Raw genomic sequence first — 14,485 nt, forward strand, 5'->3', positions numbered from 1 at the left:
CATACATACTTTCATGGGTCACTGAACAGGAATCTTGCATTTAAAGAACCAAAAGTAAATTACAGTTTATAGATCTAACTACTGTATGATCCTTAGTACCCTCAACCCTCTTTTCCATCATTGTCATCACTGTAGACACAGGAGACTGCACAAGACTGAGAGACACGTGGTATTTTTCTTTGTCCAAAAGAATTCATCAGTGAGTGGCCAGTCTCTTAATAACAAACTTTTCTTTATTTAGCTAAGCTTCTAGAAAAGCAGATAGTTCTTTTCCTAAATAGTATCTAAAGCCTTTCCAAGATAGCAAGACCTGTCAGAGCTTGTGTTTTATTGACAGTTTTTTTAAAACCCAGGATAATCTGTCATGGGGCAGCAGAGTGGATTTTGTGAAGGCTGCACCTAGTAATCATTCAGTAAATGTTTGGTCAATGGGCAACACCAAGCAAATAGTGACAACAAAAATAAACTTCCACATTGGCCCATGTCCAAAGGAGCCAGTTCAATTCAGTAGAGAGTCAGGCATTTGGTGTCTTGGTCCCAGTTCTCACTTTGATGTGCTGGGAGACTTTTCAGGTTTCAATTTCTCTATCCTACCTGAAAGGAGCATTCTGCAGATGCATGAGAACATAAGCATGCTGTCATACAGAGGTCCTGCTAGGGTGGTCATTTATTGTCAAGAATTTGTGACATTAAAAAGATGCTACTAAAGTAGCTTTCTACATATCTGAAAGCCATTTGTCTTCCAGAGTAAGCCAAATATTTACTTTGACACAGTTCTATTTAAATATATGCCTAGTAAACATCTTTCATATAGTAAAAAGAAAAATCTCAGTCTCAAATTATACTATCATGCCATAATACAAAGAACTTTAGTTAAAGGCATTTCAATAACACAACAATCTTATGAGGTAGGGGGCGCAGTAAGTACCTTCACGTAAGCGAGAAAAGTGAGGCACAAAGGTGACTTAGCTTGTCCAAAGCTGGCAAACTGGTGACAGAGCAATGGCTAGATTTCAAGAACACCTAATCACAGTTCAGGTTTCTTATGATCCTTAGTTTGTAGGATTTGAAAATTAATTGAAGAAGGAATACAACTGAGTTGTGCTGGGGTTAACATTAAGACGAAGCTAATTTTAATTCTGTTAGGAAGGATTCATGGAAAAGCTGCTATTCAGTTTTTGGGCCTTTCATTAAACCTGTTAGCCACAAAGTTGCCTATTATATCTGAGATTGCCCAAGACCTCCTTTGCCTCACAATGCCTGAAGCTAAGCTGTACAACAAGCTTCTCTCCCCAATCCTAAAATCTCCACAATAACAATGTAAAGCTAAGAACCGGTGCCTCCACCAATACAGAATCTCCAAAGCATTCAAAATCCACCTTCTTCCTTCTCTTCAACCACTATCAAAACAGACTACACCTGTGCTCACTTTTCCTTTAGGGCCTTTTTCTCTGGGAGCACTACAAGTAGAACAGGTGGGTGGTGAAGAGGAAAGCATTTAGAAAGCAAGTGCAAAATAACTCTCCTTGTACCAGGGGTTCCTGGTTGAAACCTGCTTTCCCAGCAGCAAATTTTAGCAACCTTAACACAGCCAAAGGCAACACCCCCTCTTACTGCATCTTCTGCTTGGGAGAAAAGAAAATCTACACATTTGTGGAAAAGTACAACTTAGAAAGCAAACACAACCAGCTCCAGTGGAGCAGAAAAGCAAGCAAGGCACTTTCCAAATACAGAGCCCAATTGAAAGCATTCACTGTACCTTATTCCTCACCATCGTCATTTGTGCTGTCAAAAATAGAACCTTCTGTTCCTTGATCTATTCAGAATAAGCCACAGCAGGCACAGCTCTGCTTGCAGAGGGCAGCTGGGTCAGTGAGGACGTAGGGGGAAGTAGAGAGTGCAGCCAGCAGGTTTTCTTAGGGATTATATTGCTTTAGCTTGTTATCATTCTTCCCAGCTATTTTTGGTGCCAAAAAAGCAGCAGGGAGGTCTGGGCTCTCATCAGAAAGAAGTTCATTCAGTTCACTGCACAACTAGGGGCTGGAGCTTGGTCTAGGGCAGCAGTGCCCTCTGCTGGACAATGTCTTCTTCATATACCATTGGTTCAGTGAGTATCAAACTTGAATACAGAAGTTATAGGAATAAAGACAACCTTTAATTCTGACTAGATTAGAAGGGCAAGTGTGCTAGACGTACGAAGAGAGACAGAAGCCAACACAGTAAGTTGAGGGCTACACTCATCATCTGCCTCCATTAAGACACCAGTTGGAGCCACAGGGTGATTTCACAGGCTACACTTCATGTGTCTACAGCAAGGTATTGTTTTTACGCTCCAGACAGGTAGAGAATTAAGGATGGACTCATTTTTCCTCCATCCTGCCATAGACCAGAGTTATACTGAAGTACAGAAAAGTGTCCAGTTTTAAGTTTTAATTAGGACATGAACAGCAACTGAGGATGGAAACAAAAATCCCTAAGAATTAAGAGCTCTTACTCAGACACTGGATTTCTGTCTCATGTCTAGCGACCTATATGTAGCATTCTGGAGAAGTTCCCAACTTTTGCCTCCAACATAAAACACCCCCACACTTTGGGTCCCCTTTCCTTTCCCCCATTCACCCCAAAATTCCTCTCCGAACACTTTATACAGACACCTATGGATCAAGTCTAATGTAGCCTACATCTTTTCTTCAAAAAGCTTTTAGATTTAGGGAAATAATTTCCAAGCTAGTAACAATGCCATGGGAGTATTTGATTGTCAAGAGACTAGTTTCACTGTTTTGGCTTCAATGTTCCCATTGTATGTTTGCAATATACTATCTTATGTTAATTAAGGACACTACCTTCGCAACATATATGAATCACACCATTCTCACAAAATTTTTACCCTTTTGGTTTTTGCACCCCTCTAAGAGTAATACTTGGGGGTACTGCCTGTTTTCAGAAAGCTCTAAGGTCAGCACCAATAGCTGCAGCCTCCAGACCCTTAAAAGGGAGAATGGCAGCACTGTGTGAAAATTTCTTTCACAGAGAGAAAGAAACTCAATGTAGAATTTTTTAATAGAAACAAACCCCAGAGCAACCCATTTATTGTGATAATACCATAAAAGAAAGATCAAAATAACATGAAAAAATGTGTAGCTGGCTTTTGAAGCCCAGAGAATGTAACTAAGAAAAAAAAAGTATTGCCTTCCAAATGTCTTCTAACTTCAGTGACAATATACTTCTAGTTAGAGACACTTTGTAGTAGAGTAATGTTGTCTCCTTTTAGCATGATCCGGCCTGCAACACAGATAAAAAACCATTAGAAGTCATGAACCTCTACCACAAAACTTCGTAATACTTAATCAGAATTTAAAATCTTAGCATGAGAGCCTGAAAAGTATTTTTTTAATAAAAATCTATTTTCCCTTCCTCTCACAAAAAAGATAAAGCTCTTGCAACAAACACGCATAGTCAAGCAAAACAAATTCCTACAACGGTAATGTGCAAAAACTATGCTTCATTCTGCAGCCTGAGACCATCACAACTCTTACTGGTTTCTCATTTATTTCTCATAACACACATGCATTTAGAAACATGGCAGAATTCACATGAGCCAAAATGCATTTTTAAAAAGTAATTTCAATTATGTGAGTAGATGTTCCTTTACAAAAACAAATGCACCATATGCTAACTGAATTGGATGGTCCACCCCTGCTTGTGAAATTTACACTTACAATATATAAAATTTAGTATTAACTTAGATAAAATCAACATTCCAAGAAAAAAATCTAAGTAGTAAGAAGCAGAGTTAAAATCATCCTACTGCTTCTCAAAAACAAGTCTTCACAACTGAAGTGTCTGGAGAGAAACTTTAAGAAAAGAAAAACTTAAAACATGAAATTCAAAGACTCATTTTTAGCAAAGATCCATAAGCTTCTGAGTGGAGGAGAAGGAAAGGGAGGGCTGGCTAATACGAAAGGAGGACAATAAATCCCTGACTTAACTACACTTTCTCATTGGCTGAAATAAGATTATGAATGCTTACAGTCATTATTAGGTTGGCTAAAGAATGGCTTTAAAAAATGGTAAATTCTGCAGTGGGCAAATTATCTGAAATTCAGTAAGGCTGTGTATGATCTTACCAAGCTGTTTCCTTGACTTTGTTTTAGAGTGAATCTCCTCTGCATCATCCAATACAAGATTCATATACTCATCGAAACCCTAGATAATAAATTGTCATTGAAGAATTTTAAGTTTTATTCAAACAAAACTCTAAAAAGTATCTTCTTTAGGCAGAATTATACTCAAATCATCCCTGACATATGAAATTGTGTCATTTTTAAGACACCCAGTTAAAACCAAAGACCAATACATTTCTTCAACTTAATACAGTAACCCACACCACCATTGGTTTTTAATATGAAATAGTGAAGACCTAGAAACTTCAGTGACTGCTTTTCAGAAGAAATCTATTCTAACCACTACTCTTCCATATAAACTAACTTACCTTCTTTTCTCTAACTCAAGGATTCTTAACCTTTTTTGTGTATAACAGACCCTTTTGGCAGTCTGGTGAAGATATGTGATGCTTCTCAGAATTAATTTTAAAATTTCTCAGAAGTTTTTAAATATTTAAAATACAGAGACTTGCAAAAGAAAACCAATTATATTAGAATAGTTATTAATTTATTTAAAAAGCTCATGGATCCTAGGTTAAAACACTATTGCTTCCCGATCTTCATGATCCACCAGGAACACCTAACTTAGCCATAATCCTCTACTTCTAAAAGAATCTATTGTGTATGCACATATACCAATTACCCTATAGCCTTTCTCTGCCCTCATCAAAGATTGGCAAAGGGTAGTGAGGTTTATTCAGGACACCAGAAAAACCCAAGGGTGTATTTGTGGCACACTAATTGTATACTAGCAGAAAAAAACATTATTCAAAACTATTATCACTTCTTTAAGTATGATTCATGGACCACATTCTTCAGGAGACTTTTCTTAACTAACTTTATAAGTTCTGATCACTTAGTATTATTTCCATATTCTGTACTTAAATTTTTGTTTTCTCCCTGTATCTCTTCTGTACTCTTATTCCTCCCTACTAATGCCATCTTTATCTGCTCAGGGATATCAAGGATAATGGTATTTTCTTTCGTGTCACTCTATTCCCCATCCCCCACCAAAAAAAAGCTAGTATAGTGCTATACAGACAGTTAGCTCTCAACAGACCCTAGCTCTTTTCTCAGCTCGTGAACTTAACCACCTGTCTCAGACACTTTCCTATAGTTTGACTTCTGATTCTTCTCGTATTTTCTCATTATATCCTGCTGAAAAAGAGCATAAATCTCAGATACTTACAATTATGCAGCCCTCTATTCGCATATTTACTTGTTCATATAGCCACACCTGAATTCGGGACCGCTGAAATAAAGAGGCAAATTTTTAAAAAACACAGAAAAAAAGACACCAGAACCCATCACTACCACCTACACGTGTCTAGACTGGTGATATATATATATGTGTATATACATGAATATACATTCACATGTAAATGTGATTCAGTGAAATGCAACTTCTGAAGAGATTCTGTAAAATAACAGAAAGTATTTTTAAAATTTAGGTGTTACCAAGATGTAATATTAAAATTATTTTCAAAGAAATTTTCCATTTGACAAACACAGTACTGGGATTATACATGCTAATGATTTCCTATGATCTTGGGTCTTTGAGTCATATCACTTTTCCTAATGCTTTGTCACCAGGCCTACTGAGCAGAGATCAGCAATCTGAAACAAACAAGTTTTCCCCAACACTTCTGATATCATACTAGTTTGCTGAAGCAATTGGAAATGAAACGATTTAGATTATTCTTTTTCTAAAAAGCAACGAAGGGCTCACAACTCCGACTGATGGATCTTGGTTCAGTTAGTTCAAAGGGCTATTAAAACTTTCCGAATCAATACAAAGCATTATTGTTTCCTGTATGACAAATGAGGAAACTGAAGTCTAATCAACGGTTCTTCTTCTGGGGTCTGTTTGAAGATTTTGATAAATGTGTTTCAATATGCCTGGTTTCTTCAGCAATCCTATTTTATGCATTTAACACTGGAAGCACCAGATGTATCATGACACAAAAGTATACAAATGATTCTTGTTTATTGCTATTCAGTGGTTTTAATTGTGTCTGATTCTTTGGGACTCCACTTTGGGGTTTTCTTGGCAGACACTACAGTGGTTTGCCATTTCCTTCTCCAACTCAGTTTACAGATGGGGAAACTGAGGTAAACAGGGCCAGGCGATGTGCCCGGGGCCCAGCTAGTAAGCGTGTGAGGCCAGACTAGAACTCCTGAGGAGGAGCCTTCCTGATCCCAAGTCCAGCGCTCTACTCACTGCACCACCTACTTTGAAATAAACGTTCTCAGCACTTTCTTCTTTGCTTAGCGATGAAAGGACAGCATTTTGTCCATTGACACAGCTTGTTCTTTCAAGGCATCTTAAAGTTCACTCCTTTTAGTGTTAAAATCCACCCATTAAATACAAAGACTGTAGGAGAGGACACAGAGTAAGACAGCAATAGGCTGTTGTGAACCTGTCCTGCCTATTAAGTGGGAAAGTTCTGTTCTAAATGTAGACTAGTTTTGCTAATGCTCAAAAGGTTCAATTCCTGACAGCAGCGTCGCTGGAGCGAGCCTTCTCCCCCACCGGCCCGGGATCGCCCACGCCGCGCGGGGCCCCCGGGGCTCGGACACAAGCGAATGCCCCCGCCCCAGTCTCGTCCCTTCTTTCACTTACATTTTGGAGATATCTGAAGATGAGGTTCTGTCCACAGTCGTTAAGGGAAAACGTGCGGCGCCAAGGTAGCTCGGCGAAGGCCCGGCGGGCTGAGGAGCCGGCAGGCACACGCGCCACTCCCCGCGGCTGTGCCCGGGACCTGTGGCAGGTGGGTTGGACGCGGAGCCGGAGCCCAGGGCCCGCCGCTCCCGCCGCTCCCGCCGCCCCCGAGCGCCCCCTCCCCCCGCCAGAGCTCCCGCCGGCCCGCGCCCCGGCCCCCGCCCCCCGGCGCGAGCAGGCGGCTCCTAGCACCGGGCCGAGGCGCCCCATTGGAGGAGCCCGGGCCGGGGGCCGGCTCCTCGCGCTCCCCGCCCTCGCGCCTGGCTCTCCGGCCAGAACCCTTCGGCCGCCCCGACCCCGACTCCCGTAGAGGATACGATGGGCTGCACCATCACCTTCTGCACCTTCTGGCCCTGGCCGCGGTACGCCATGGCGGGAGCGTACAATGAGAGCGCGGGGCACGGCGCGCCTCAGGGAAACCACGAGCGGAACCGGAAATGCTGCCGCGCTGCACGCCGGGAGGGCCCTCTCCGCACCAAGACTTCCGCCTCCGCTTCCGCCTCCTCCTGGCGGACCGGCTGCTCTAGGCTGTCGCTCCGCTTCTCTTCCACATTTCAGGAAGCGGAAAGGGGAGGGCTGGGGGAGGGAGAAGGAGCCAAAGTGCCTAAGCGGCCTCGCTGTGCTAACAGCGCTCCCTAGGGGTAAGGAGGAGAAAGCCAGGCCGGATCCCGTTTCTCCCTACCCCGCCTCTTCAGGCCTCGCCCTGCCCCCTTCTCTAGCCCAACCTCTCAGAGGCCTAGCCTGGCAGCCTGGTCTAGCTCGTGGCGAGGAGAGCAGCCCTCTTGACTCTTCCAGTGCCTGGTTCTGAAAAGTGGGGGAGTTGGCTCCTTTGCCTGGGGGTTACCCAAGTGCATCTCTATCGATTAGAAAATGCAAATTAAAACAACTCCTATCGGATTGGCTAAGCAGACAGAGAAGGAAAATGGCAAATGTGGGAAAGCAGGGCCCCTAAGGCGCTGCTGGGCGGGCCACCGTGGAGGACTCTTTGGAGGAACCAGGCCAAAGGGTCATAAAACCATGCAAACCTTGGGAGCCAGCATGCCGCGGCGAGGTCGGTATGCCAAAAGGATCCAAGGAAAAGGACCCGTATGTACAGAAATGTTCATGGCAGCTCTTGCTGTGGAAATCGAGGGGATGCCCATCCATTGGGGAATGGCGGAGCAAGTTGTGGTACCCGACTGCGCTGGCATCACGACTACTAATCTATGAGAAATGACAAGGGACGTGGTTTCAGAACAGCCCAGGAAGACCTGCATGAACTGACGCACGGTGAAGTGAGCGGAACGCAGTAACTGTAGCATTTCAGGACGACCCACGTGACAGACTTAGCAACTTTGTTGCCAAGGATCCAAGACAATTCCAAAGGGCTCATGGTGGAAAATGCTGTGCACCTCCAGAGAGAGAGCTGGTGAGCCCTGAGTCCAGCTGAAGCATGTTTTCCTTTTATTTCTCTTGCCTTTTTTTTTTTTTTTTGCAATATGGGTAATAGGGAAATCTCTTGCAAGATTTCAAATGAATAATTCATATCCTACTTGCCTTCTCAAAGCATGAGGGAGGGGCTGGGAGGAGGGAGAGAATTTGGAATTTTGAAAAGAATGTTAAAAATAATACAAAATTTAAGACTACATAGGTATATGGGGTAATAGCCAATTAATGTGGGCAGTTAAGGGAGTCTAATGGGGCAGTTTAAGGGAATTAATGACTAAATTGATTAACCATTGCCAGGATGACCTTGGATTGGTCTCTCAAGAATCAAAGTCTTCTGATATTAACCTATAAGAATCTATCAGTGATGTGGGGATAAACTTCCAATATACAATGAGCCTAATATGAGGGAAATGATGAATTATGGATATAGCTCAGTTATGATGATAGCTGTGTGTATTCAAGTTTACATATCTATATATGTATATATTGTGTGTACACACACATGTCCATATATAAGTATATTGTATATGTATATATGTGTATATACATAAACACAGCAAGCAATATAAATTGTTATGCATTACCCAGATAATGTGTGACCCTCTAAGAAGGAAACATTTTTATACATAAGGGTCATAGAAACCACACACAAGACGCTGAAATTAATTGCAACAATCATAGTTTAAGTGACTACAACAGTACATAAAGGTGTGCATTCATAAATGCGTTCTATTTGTTGTATTCTGCTCTGCTTAATAAAAATAAATAAAAAACAAAAAATAAGAAAAGTTGTGTAATCTGCATTTTTAGCTTAGTTTTAAATTTAATTATTTTTGTCCTGAAATTAATATGCATCATAAATTAACGCATCTATATACATGGTATAGAATTACATATGAAAAGGAATCTCTATTCCATACCTCTTGCTTTAAAGAAAAAAAAACTACTAAATTCAACATATTACCTTAAAAACTTGTTTGTGCTTCCTTCCAAACTTCCTTCAGTTCCTCATTAACTTTTGAAACTATGACAATGACTGTTTATTTTTCTCAGAACAGAACCCATCCTTAACCATCCCTTCCAATTGCTCAAATAAATTTATCTTTTTAGCTTTCTCTTGACTCTTGTGTTTGCATGTTTTGCATTTTCATTTGGAATGTTTGAAAGTCCTCTATTCCATTAAAGATCCATTTTCCCACAGTAGCATTATATTCACTTTTATAGAATAAGTTATTCTAGGTTGTAAGACTGTCTTTTGCCTTTTGGATTGTTGCCTTACAAGATCTTTTGTTTAAAGTACAAAGTTGCCATGTCTTTTATGATCTTGCTCTGGTTTCATTTCTTCCTGACTGCTTGAAATATTTTTTTTTAATGTGAAAGCACTGAATTTTGGTTATAACATTACTGGCACTTTCTCTTTTAGAATTTCTGGAAGTAATAAGTGGATTCTTTCTATTTTCACTTTGTCCTTTGGTTCTAATAGGTCTGGAAAGTTTTCATTTGTGATTTTAGAAAGTGTCCAGCTTTAAAAAAAAACAAAACAAAACATGACCTGAAGGAAGTCTGATGATTCTAAAATGATCTCTCTATTTTTTAGGTCAGTTTGTTTCTTTCGAAAGCAGATTCTTTAAATTTTCTTCTATTTTTTCAGCCTTTTAATTTTGTTCTACTATTTCTTACTGACATGTGAAGTCACTGGTTTCTGTGCAGTCTATTCTATTGTTTAAAGAGTTAAGGTTTAACCTTATCTGTTATAAGCTACTTCTTTTCCTTCAAATTCTTTCCTCCAGGAATGTGGGAAAAATGAGATTTTAATGCATTGTTGGTAGAGTTGTGAACTGATTAAACCATTCTGTAGAGCAATCTGAAACTATACCCAAAGGGTTATAAAAACTATGCATACCTTTTGATCTAGCAATACCACTACTGGGTCTGTATCCCAAAAGAGATAAAAAACAAAAAGAAAAAGGACCTATATGTCCTATAAAAACATTTATAGCAGCTCTTTTCTGGGGGCAAAGAATAGGGGATGCCCATCAATTGGGTAATGACTGAACAAGTTGTAGTATATGATTATGATGGAATACTATTTTACTATAAGAAATGATGTCAGAAAAACATGGCAAGACTTGCATGGGCTGATGCAAAGTGAATATACAATGTACATAGTATCTGTGTCTGTCTGTGTTGGTCCTTCGTTTATCAAAGAAGACCATGACATCAGAGGAATGATGACATAACTTGCACTGGACTTTGTTTTAAGTGATTGAGGGCTGTGCAAGGTCACCAGGCTCACTTTTTCCTCCTGAGCTATCTGGATATTCAACAGGATGACTGGAGACAGCCCAGGATGCAATGGGTGACTTTGGCCTATTCAGGTACTCATTTAGAGGGAGGTAAGGCCATTCAGTGAATAAGCCTCTCTAAGAAGTAATCAGGGAATGGCCCCTTTAATGAGCAAAAGAAAAAAAAATAAGCAGCAATAATTACTATTGATAATCACTCTGAAGCCAGAAGGGTCCCAAAAAAAGGCATTAAGTGGAGTTTGGGCAGGGACCTATTGGTGTACAATGTATGGACATCAGAGTGCACTGGGTTTAAGGTTTTGGGAAAGACGAGAAAGGAAGGCGGGGAGAGACAGAGAGAGAGGGAGGGAGGGAGAGAGAGAAAAGGGGAGAGGCGATGATCATGTAAACTTAGATGGAGTTTGTTTGAGTGAAGAGGTGTTAGATTCAAGATGTTGTAGAGGTAGAAACAGCAAAATTTGGAAAATGGTTGGATATGTAGGGTGAGAGAGGGGAAAGAGTTGAAAATAATGCTGAAATTATGAACCTGAGACCTTGGAAGGATTGTGATGCTTTTGACAGAAATATGAAAATTTGGAAGAGGCATGGAATTGAAGGGAAAGATAGTGAATTTTGTTTTGGACAATATTGAATTTGAGACCTCTCTAGGAAATTCAGTTTGAAATATCCAAAGGGCAGTTGGTGATTTGGGATTTTTGTTAAGGGGATAAACTAAGAGAAGTTTGAGTGGGGAGGAACAGGAAACATAATTTGTATCATGCTTCCCTGACATAGACATTAGATGATATTTGGCTTTGATTTTAGTTTATATGTGTGTTTGCAATTTGTGTGTGCGTGTATATATAAACGTGTGACCATTCATGTGTGTCTGTTTCACGGTCCGTCAACAAACATTAAGTAACTACTCATATACCAAGAACTGAGAATCTAAGAAAGAAAGGCAAGGACAGTTTATCCTTAAGGTACTTAAATTCTAATAGGGGAGAAAACATGGACATAGTACATATACATATATACCAAATAGAGATGAAAGGCAGTCTGAGAAAGGGAAGGCACTAATAATTGGGAGGGGGATGTCTAGTGTTCAATTAGCATTTATTAAGTGCCTACTGTATGCAAGGCATTTGGGTAGGCCCTGGGGACATGAAAACAGAAATTTTAAATTTTTTATAGATTTTTTTTATGGATTAATTTAAATGGATCTTGCATTCCATTACAACCTGTACACAGATGAATAATAAAGTTCACAGAAAACGGAGAGTTCACTAACATCTGAGGGAGATCAGGGAAGGCTTTACCCACACGATAGGAGCAATTTCCACTCTCCCTTTGTATCCTTGCAAAATTAAACAAACCTTGCCAAAAATATAGCCTCAAGGGCCTCTTCCTATTGCTTGTTAAATTTCTCTGACATAGAGTACCACAAATAGTAAGAATAGCTTCCATTTCTTTACAACAGGGATTCTTAACCTGGGTTCATGTGTGGATATTCAGGGGTTTGTGAACTCAGATGAGGAAAAAAACATGTCTTTCTTTTCACTGACCTCTAATTGAAATTTGTCATTTCTTTCAACCATGAATACAGACAACAGATCTTAATAATATTAGCAGTGCCTGGCACTTGGTCACTAATACAAACCACACTATATTTCATATCACATTATAGTGTTGCAGACATCTCTAAATGTGGCTTTAGACCTACGTCTAGCTCACATGTGATGGCATTCTTTTTGTCCGCAGATAGTTTTCCCATATAAATTGGTTTCCTATGTATTTTATTCTTATGCATTTAGTAATTATATCTAGCATTTAAATGGTGCCAATTATGTACCAGACAGAATGTTCAGCAATATTGTAAGACGATCACTTGTGTATGACTTACATTTTCTCAGTAATACAGTGATCCAAAACACCTCTGAAGCACTTATGATGTACCCATCCCCAGAGAAAGAACTGTTGGTATCTGAATACAGATTGAAGTATACTTTTTTTAAACTTTTTCTTGAGTTTTTTTCCTTGTCTGTTTTCTTTCATACGCCTATTATGGATGTTTTTCATGACTATACATATACAAATATATAACCTATATGGAATTGTTTGCCTTCTGAGTGGGGGTGGGGAGGGAGAAAGGGAATTTGGACCTTGGAGTTTTAAAAACAAATGTTAAAAAATATTTTTACATGTAACTGGGGGAAAATAAAATACTAAATAAAACTTAAAAGCTCTTTCCTCTAAAACTTTGATTTTTTAAAAAAGAAATCTCGCTTCATTTCTTCTAGGTATTCATGGAGTCCTTGTGGAAAATCCATTTTTTCTCTTCTTGTAGTTGTCATGGAGTTCCTCTTTAATGTTGAATTTTTGAGTATCTTATAGCGATGTCTTTTATTCACTCAGTCTCCAGCCCTAGTTCTTGAACTGGGGCATGCTCCATGGCAAAATCCACAGAAAATCATGTGATTATCTCAGTAGAGGTGTCTATTTCTTTAAAGCAAGTAACTGCTCCCCCATGTACTGTTCTATAAATCCTGATTTTGTTAACTATCTTTGAAGTATTATGTGTGCCATGTATGTATATATACACACAGGCATGTATGTCTATATGTATCATACATAGCATATCTATCATCAGGCTAAAGCATAAAGAGAGCTGAAATGTTTATATCAATTTATATCAAAAGTACTGCCTAAGTTCTCTTGCGGAGGATAAGCTTTTCTTTGCCTTGAATTTAAATTTATTGAACTCACTAAGCATCTACTACAGTACATTCATAACACAAGTATTAGGGTATTATGGAGATTTTTTAGTATTTAACACAGAACCTCTCCTTCTAAGGCTTATATTCTAATGAAGACATACATATGTAAAATAAATAAAATTAGATGTGATTATAAGCTCCAATTGTGCAAAAGGAGTTGAGAATCATGCATTTTGAAAAATATCAGTGTGGACTACATGCTACTTTTTCTCTTGACTGCTATCTGCAGACCTATCTTACGGTTCTGTCATTAGCTTGTGCTTTTTAGGGGTCCAGATCTGTGATTTCATTGGTGTGGGGAAATGCCCATAAAGACACCCCCTCTCTACTAACATAGACCAGCAATGTTCCACAACTAAGTCATAGCTGCCTAAGTATACTCGAGGATTTGACTTGCCCAGATTCACATAACCAGTATGTCAGGAGGGACGTGTTACCTCGCTAGCTTTTTGTTCTTGCAGAATTTTAAAGCTTGGTTGGATCTTGAAATTATTCATTCAACAAATATTGACAAAACACATAGGTGACAGAAGTCCTAGATACAAATCACTTCGTTAGGTGCTATAGTAGATACAAAGATGATTAACAATCTTTCCTCTCAAGCAGCTTGTACCAACTTTTTAAAATGAGGTGGTTAAATTAACTCTAAGGTTTCTGACAGCTCTCTAGAGAAGACATGTACAGATAATTATAATATAAAGCAGTAGGTAAGAAATGCCATAATTCATGGGAAAACAAAGTAACAAAGCAGCTGAAAGGTTACTAATTTAGGCTAAAGATATTGGGAAGACCTGAATCTGCACTAGATCTTTAAAATTGGCTAGGATTTTAATATATGGAGATGGGGAAGATTTTCGGAGAAGTTATAGGGTGTCAGCCAAATCATTGAAAAAATGATCATTCTTACTTGTGGAAGTCATTTAACTTGTCTCCCTCAGTTTCCTCACTGGTAAAATGGGGATAACAGCCACCATCTCTCAGTGTGGTTGGGACGATAAAGTGAGATATTTGTAAAGTGTTTTGCATACCTTAAAGAACTATATAAATGCCAGCTACTAACTATTAAGGAACCATACAGTTAACCATCTTGTACAATAAATAATCTCTTGT

The 14,485-nt window shown here is 39.4% G+C and overlaps 1 protein-coding gene across 1 annotated transcript; it reads right to left on the minus strand.

Annotated features, from left to right (window-relative positions):
• Positions 1-2,415: 2,415 nt before the first annotated feature.
• On the minus strand, positions 2,416-7,952 carry SNRPE (small nuclear ribonucleoprotein polypeptide E). The gene is made up of 5 exons (XM_072648136.1): positions 7,203-7,952; positions 6,787-6,813; positions 5,353-5,415; positions 4,128-4,206; positions 2,416-3,282 (listed from the first exon to the last, which is right to left on the minus strand). The coding sequence occupies exons 1-5, from the start codon at positions 7,254-7,256 to the stop codon at positions 3,227-3,229; spliced, it is 279 nt and encodes a 92-aa protein (XP_072504237.1). The 5' UTR covers positions 7,257-7,952; the 3' UTR covers positions 2,416-3,226.
• Between the last annotated feature and the right edge of the window lie 6,533 nt (positions 7,953-14,485).

Source organism: Notamacropus eugenii, chromosome 2, assembly GCF_028372415.1.
Source record: "Notamacropus eugenii isolate mMacEug1 chromosome 2, mMacEug1.pri_v2, whole genome shotgun sequence".
NCBI lineage: Eukaryota > Metazoa > Chordata > Mammalia > Diprotodontia > Macropodidae > Notamacropus > Notamacropus eugenii.

What these genes read in the sequence shown, in the direction of transcription:
- SNRPE (XM_072648136.1), bottom strand. Translation starts at nt 7,256, where the DNA reads ATGGCGTACCGCGGCCAGGGCCAGAAGGTGCAGAAGGTGATGGTGCAG. An exon ending in GAATAGAGGGCTGCATAATT is followed by an intron (nt 4,207 to 5,352) that starts GTAAGTATCTGA and finishes TTTATTATCTAG; the next exon opens with GGTTTCGATGAGTATATGAA. An exon ending in AAAGTCAAGGAAACAGCTTG is followed by an intron (nt 3,283 to 4,127) that starts GTAAGATCATAC and finishes TCTGTGTTGCAG; the next exon opens with GCCGGATCATGCTAAAAGGA.